Below are 7,672 nucleotides of genomic sequence, written 5' to 3' on the forward strand. Positions count from 1 at the left end.
AACTCCATTTATACAAACTTTCCAATAGAAAGGTAATGTATGTAATTAGATTTCATACAATAAAAGTCTACTGATTCTCCGCTTTATGATCTTTCATTCAATGGTAAGAGTTTACATTCGGTGGATTTAAGTGAATTTAAGTGGATTAAATAAATGGATTTAACTAACAAGAGTTAATTTAACCGGGTATTGAATACAACTTGGTTCAAATAACTGGAGTTCATATAAACAGAGTTCTACTTAGTCTTAGATTGGGCTATTCGTTAAACAATGCAATTGTATACAATTTTTATTTGGGAATCTCTTGTTCGTTACCTAGGTTGCTCTTCTTATGGATGCCAGAGCGACTGGGTCGTGGCCATACGCTACGAGTCCTGGTGCCTCCTGGAGCAGCGAAGAAGGAGCATTTGAAAATTCCAGCAAACGATCCTCTGCGGCGTTATCCGGCTGCAGCGATGATCCAGACTCTCCATCCATTGGCACGGATTTTACCAGAGACTTTTATAGACTGGTAAAGTTCGAGAGTACGAAAAGCTTGGCAAGCACATCGTCGAGAAGCGGAAGACCTCCACCGGACAGGGAACAAGCATTGCAGAGCGTGTTGTCCTTTATCGCTGAACAACAAATGTATTTGGCTGAATTGCCAAATAATCTACTAGAACATAATAGTGCAACTCTTGCAACGGAAGGTATATTCTTTTCATGTCTATATGTCTTATCGTTATGTTTGCTGTATTTTATTATTTCAAAATTTATTCCTAAGTTCACGTGTCACAACACAAAATTAATGGTACAATTCTAAGCAACAAAAATGTTGGAAGAAAAGAATACTTAAGAAAACTAATAACGAAATATCTTGGAACACGGATTAAAATCGAACATTATGTAAAAAGTTCTAGAGGAAACTGAACACAAGGATGAGTCTGGAACCGAGGCGATGTGCGCCGAAATAGAAACATCTGTCGATCAAGATAGCAGCAACATCGAGAACATTGCTGAAACGAGCAGTAACGACGATTTGCTCGATCAGATACCCGTACCCTCTTTAGCGCCGGAGGAGAGAATAATCAGTGCGGTAGCTTGCAATGGTGGTGTTTCTTATACTACGGTCGCGCCGTCTGAATTAGGTGCCGTTCCCGAAGAAGACGAGGAAGCTGCTACTTCCTCTACACCAAGCACAGTTGTAAGTTCTATAGTAAAAATTTGGAACGAAAAATCATAATTTAAAATTTAAACATCTTTGTTTTAAATTTCATTTATGTGTTTTCTCCAAAGCTTTATGGTTAAATGTTTTATGTATAATATGGAAAATTTAGTTCAATCCTTATTGCTCGGACAGTATTTTGACATTACGTTTTCATTAGGTAAGCCCAGCAAGAGCACCGTTATTAGTTGAAGGCAGGGACAGATCGTTGAGCTTTCACGAACGTGCCACGTCGAAAGATGTGATAGATGAACTGAATCGAATGATCAGAAAAGGTGAAGAGAACACCGTTACCCAAGAAACCCAGGTGCCGCTTGAAAAATTGGATCTCGCTTGCTGCTGTCCGACTGGATGGGTTCACGTTGAACGAGATATTGACTTTACCGACCCAAAAGTGAGTACTAGTCGTAAAAAATTCAATAGTTATTTTAACCAGTTAACTGCGACTCGTCGTCTCTTATATTTATTGATGCACTCCATGACCTAAGCCCATGAGAGATTCCTAAAACTAAATTCCGCAGTTAACTGGTCAATTAGAAAATTGCGAATTTAAATTTATAAAATAATAATTACCTAATTATCATTTTTTTCACATAAAATTCATATTTCTCCAGGCAAGAGCCAATTTATTAGACGTGATGCTAGAAAGCAGTGAAAGTTCTTCGGCGACATCGAGCAGCGGATCAGCCGGAAGTGACTCGGGGGATGAACCACCTGATTACCGTCACTTGCATAGACTACACCGATACCGACGACAAAAGAAAGGTATTTATTAACAATTCCTTAGTAGTACATCTTCTTGTCCAATCTTGCACATCACTCTGAGATACTTTCTCCTATCTATAAAGTGTATCTTTCGCTGGACACGATATAATTCAACAGACACAAAGGTTATTAAAATATAAGATTTCAAAGCTTGCGAATCTCGACCATACTTTCAATTTCGACATCTTTCTGCCTCTCGTTCAATATATACATGTTTCTTCTTCCAAGAATGCATTGTGAAACAAAGAATCGCTTCCGCTTATCATATTCGAAATAACATTACTAACAACAGTATCAAAAATCACGCTACTATACTCCAATATGTGAAATATTTATTTGACGTAGAATGTGTTCATTTAAGAAATATTTGAATGTATTTAAAGTAAATGGAAAAGTTAAATAAAAATAATTACTCAGTGCCGTTTTAAACTTTCACAGTAATAAGTATGTATATTAGCGTGGATTGAACACCAACACGCATTAACACGTCACGCTGTTAAGTGGCTTTGGCCGATTAACACCCCGTCACTGTACAGTTACAAAAGAAAACGGAACATGAACACGAACGCTGGTAGCCCTCGCTGTACATAGCCTTTTCCACGTTTTCTGTTCAGATGGTAGCTCCTACGCGGTGTGCTTTGATTGTCACAAGAAAAGCTACGTAGTTCGGCTTAGTGACGATCAGTTTCTGTAACCGACATGCCAGTTGGGAGGAATCGTTTCACCGGGACCTATTTTGGCCTGATCCAACGTGAACTGTACGGCTACAACGGATTTTCTATTGGCTTACTAACCGATTATTAACCAGAAGACGTTAGAACGAATTCGTTACGAGTCACCTTTACGCAATTCCACCTTTGCTATTAAACGAATGAAAATCCGATATATACATATCTAATAAATTCCGATCTGACGTCGGTTAACACATTACGAACGATGCGTTTGACAATTTTTTATATTACATATATTTTTTGTTTTATTATTTTTAAACATTTAATAAAGGCAATGTCTATAGTTTTTCCTGAAAATTTGTCCGTAATGTGTTAATAATATTGTTATTTATTTATTTATTTTTTTTTACACGTACAAAATAACGTTCGTTATTATTTAGGATGATTTTGTAACTAGAATATACGTGAAATTTGTACGCAGATACGTAGTAAGTTTGGTTAGTTAATAAAATAGAACAGATATTTGAAAATTGTTTTCGTATTTAAAAATTACATGTTATGTAAATACTTCTCTATTGTTCTATTATTTATTATATATTGTCATTGTATCTAATCTAACTGCGTCTGGAATTGCGTCAAGGATTATATAAAACAGTTACTTTCTCTCTCATTCTGAAAAGTACTACTACTGGTTGATTTCCGTCATTGGCAGGTGTTCGACTTTTCCACTATTTCTATTTCGATCATTTTCCTATTATTCGTCATCTTATAAGAAAAAGCACGGAAGTAAGACACAAACCTTACATACCTAGTACATTAACCTTTAGCATAATAATTTTCGTATATAAATATCTCATTTTCATTTGTTTCAATCACGTCAAGTTATTCGTGGCAGACAAACAACATGTATTTGCAGGTAAATAACCGAAAAAGAATCAGTTTCTTTCTAAACATATCAACGTTACATAGCAATACTTCCAAAGTTACCTCTACGTAAATAAATTTTACAAAACATATCTGCAACTGTGCTGTTTGGCTGTCACGAAATCGTACATGGAAAATCGAGCACTTGCCAATATTTAAAACTCTCCATACGAAAGTACCCATTCATGAGAGAGATCAACAAACGATCACGTGGCAATGGAAGGCAGAGAAAAAATGGACAGATACGTTATGATAAAGGAGAGTGAGGGAGAGAAAGAGAGAGGAACGTGATACGTGTAAGAGTGCTAAGCCGAGCTACTCTGTGTCTGCTAGAGCCGGTATAGGAAGAAAGAGAAAAGAGATCAAGTGAGGTCTGAGGCATGTTGACCCGCTGCGCTTGGTTTCTCAGCATCGGCGGCCCAGGCACACCGTGTGCTGCGATTGCCGTCAACCTGGGGTTCATCGAGGCCGTCGATCATCGGACGAGGTGACGATTTCTTCGTGCGATACGGAGACAAGGAGCGCGAAGCTGTGGCCTCGTTTGACTTCCTCGACGAGATCGTGGCACCTTCCTCGACAGGCTCGAACGCTAGTCTCATCGATTTGGATGACACACCACCTACAGAGCTTCGTAGCGACATCATGAAGCTTTCTCCTCTTTAGAATCAGCTTCGACATAGAAGTCTATCGTAAAATTGCACGTTGACACGATGGGAGCACTCTTGTAAGGGTAGGAAAAATATCCTGTTTTAATTGTAGGTCGGCGCGCATACTTTGTTACACTATGGTGAACTTACGCTGCGCCGGTGTTAAGCTTCAATGCTGTATCAAAAGTACATAAGTACATGAAACTGAAATCTACGGAGACAAAATGTATTATAACATTTTGAAGGGTACATTGATTTTGTTTTATTACTCTTGTTAAGTCGCGCGTACACTTACATTACACGTACACTTACAGCGAGTAATTTGCATATAATTTCGATGGAAACGTACAAGTTGCTCTTCTTGTACGAATATATTCTACGGGTGTTTTGCTAAGGGTCAGTATAGTGTTATTGCGACGATATCTATTTATTTTTGTTAAATTACCCCAAAAATCTTCGACACAAATTTTCAACGATGTGTATTCTTTTTTCGTAGTATAACGTATAAAATATAGAGAAAATTCGATAGTATAAAAAGAATTTTTTCTTATACTCTCTTATTACTTTAAATCGTACCTCCTTTTTGAATAAACATGAATATTTCTGCACAAAATTAATTATTAAATAAATTAACGAAATAAAAGCCACTAAACGTAGGTACTGTTATATTGTTTGCCTATTTATCATAGAGATTCTCAAGATGTACATCTTTCTTTGGTGTCTAATGACTTGCTACTTGTTATCACATTCGTAAATATTCAAATCTGTAAATAGGATATTGATTTTCTTATAAATAAGAATAATTATTCATGATCTACTTGCATCTTGAATACCATGGTGTATTACGGCTTTTATAAATTTTTAGATATAAATATAAATTATTATTGAGATAATCACAATATAAAAAATATTGTTTGACTTTATGGTGAAAACTTAGGTATATAATTTCTAGAATTAATGCTCATTTTTTGTTTGAAAACTTCCTTTGAACAAAACGTTAGATGAATTTCCTTTTACCTTTTCTTTATATACATAAAAAGTCCTAGAACAATTTATCATACTTGAAGTATGCTCTTGCTCACAAGATGGAAGTAGACTCCTTAATTATTATATACACATAAACATTAAAGTATGGATAACATTATCTAAGAGGTGGTCTATACATATATACAAAAAAATACTATTAGTGTAATATGTACAGTATATGTGAACTATCATGAGAAAAATATCATAGACTGGAACTATGATTATAGGTTACTGTACACTTGAATACATATTTCAAATAGTACTTCCATTGATGATCTTGGCAGGATCATAAAATATCAGGTGATCTTAACAAAATCTACTTCTTACGCACATGAAATTTAATTTACACTTTTAATATACGTTTCATAAAGAATTTTAAAGGTTCAGAAGTCGATTACAACAAATCATGATTGGAACGTAACTTTAAAATATTTAGATAGAACAACTATTTCTACATTTTTCAAAGCAAAACATATAATTTAAAGAATGCGATGTCGCGTATTATCTTCCCAAAATTGAGCTTAGAAAAATTTAGATTAAGAATACTTGACGATTTTGTATGAATATGAATTTGTACTCTTCTTCGTCGATCATCAATAAACGTTGAGGACATACTATAATATCCTGTTGTTGGTATGAGACACGTGTTATATGTACGCTATGAGTGGATATAACCTTTTGTTCCGTCCTCAACGAAAATATATTGAATGTAATACTTATGATCTGTAAGATAAAATAGAAAAAGTTCAAATTCAAACGGATATATTTAAAATACGCTCGGCGAATGAGTCATACCTAGATGATAGAAATAACGTAAGTAAAAAAAACTCGCAACAGAAAAATAGTAACGCTATGATCAAAACGCCGTACCAAGTAGATAATTTCGTCATAACTTGTACAAGATGATTCACACTATTTCAAGAACATATAACGTTCGAGATAAATCGTTAACTTGCGTTTGGTCAAATTACTAGAAATAATATAGTTCATATAATGTTTAAGGTATCAAGTCGATAGAAATTGAAATATTTTACACGTAGGTATATATATATATATATATTATATATATGTATTAAACTCGGTGAACATTTTCAATATTGAAATGGAGACTGTACGAATATAGAATTGTATTTTCCATTAGTCCATTTTTTACACACAATTTCTTATTATCATATATACAATGTGTATGAGACTAGAATAATCAATTCATCCTTTATGCATATGTTAAAAAGAGATAAAAAATACTATACATACATATTATATTGAAATCCAGTATATTATTATTGTTTATATCTAATGATTACATAAAACTTTACCGCATCGCTGATTTTAATATTTAATAACTACAACGAAGAAGTTCCAAACGAAAACAACTTATATCCTGCAGTCTCAAAGTAATCGTTTAATGATAGTTATAAGGTACGTGTGAGATGCATTATATCGAAAATGCGATGATTAAAGCACCGATCCTCTATCCCAATTGACAGAAAGAAAATCCATCGATGGATATAAACTCGTGATTGGGACATTGTAAATAGTATGTATTATAGCACAACAGATGTAAGTTATCCTCTCTTGAACTTAATAAATAACGACAATATAACGAATGTAAAGGCGCATATTCGATGTTCAATCTAGAAAACCGTTCCTATAAAAATACTATTGATATACATATAAATATTATCAGTTCACTCGATCATATTGTCCATTAAGATAGACAAATATTTCAATAAATAATAAAAGTAATTTAATTATGCGAATGTTTCATTTGCATGTAAATAGCTGTAATAGTTAGATACTGATGCATAAATTAAAAGTATGATAGTCTCAAGTTTCGTAAATTATAAGATTAATTTCTTTTAGAGAAACAAAATAATATGTTAATAATCTTAAAAATTTGGATCAAATAAATTTTATTACAAGAAATAATATATATTTCGACATCCTCTGAAAAATATAGTGAATGTGTGCTGTATAAATAACAATATAAACAGTATTTTATAAAAGCATCTGAAAGCACTGTGTAATATATATGTATTTTTTAAAATATTATTATAAAAATATTTTCCTATGATAGTCGCAGAACTACATAATGCAATGTGACTTAACTTATTGTTTTAGTGTTTTACCAGAATATTCCGTAATGTTTAATTTTATATTATAAAAAATGATCTGATATTCTGGTGCATCAATAACAATTTTTGCTAATTGTGTGCAAAAGACATTATATTACATATATAGATATATTTATATATGTATATATATATGTGAATGTATACAAAAGTTATACAACAAGAAGTGGCATGAAATGTATCGAATCTCTAAAAACGTTTTGCACCAATTATTATTATTAATGACAGGTTATCATTATTACAATTATTTTATTTGTCGCACATAAAAAAATATATCCAATTTAACAGAAATGTACCAAAATT

The 7,672-nt window shown here is 33.2% G+C and overlaps 1 protein-coding gene across 7 annotated transcripts in view; it reads left to right on the forward strand.

Annotated features, from left to right (window-relative positions):
- LOC117236055 overlaps positions 1 to 6,989 on the forward strand; it is a 395,835-nt gene extending 388,846 nt beyond the window's left edge. For 4 of the 7 annotated variants that reach the window (XM_033498666.1, XM_033498665.1, XM_033498670.1 and 1 more), the window contains 5 exons: positions 320 to 689; positions 894 to 1,183; positions 1,365 to 1,598; positions 1,819 to 1,969; positions 3,974 to 6,989. In XM_033498666.1, coding sequence (XP_033354557.1) covers positions 320 to 689; positions 894 to 1,183; positions 1,365 to 1,598; positions 1,819 to 1,969; positions 3,974 to 4,227 — 1,299 coding nt within the window. In that variant the 3' untranslated portion in view covers positions 4,228 to 6,989. Of the gene's footprint in view, positions 1 to 319; positions 690 to 893; positions 1,184 to 1,364; positions 1,599 to 1,818; positions 1,970 to 2,583; positions 3,138 to 3,897 lie in introns of those variants that run through there. The other 3 variants (XR_004493774.1, XM_033498667.1, XM_033498668.1) reach the window with 3 other exon arrangements.
- Positions 6,990 to 7,672: the final 683 nt, after the last annotated feature.

This window comes from Bombus vosnesenskii, unplaced genomic scaffold, assembly GCF_011952255.1.
Source record: "Bombus vosnesenskii isolate JDL3184/JDL3185 unplaced genomic scaffold, Bvos_JDL3184-5_v1.1 scf7180000013339, whole genome shotgun sequence".
In the NCBI taxonomy this organism is placed as follows: Eukaryota; Metazoa; Arthropoda; class Insecta; order Hymenoptera; family Apidae; genus Bombus; species Bombus vosnesenskii.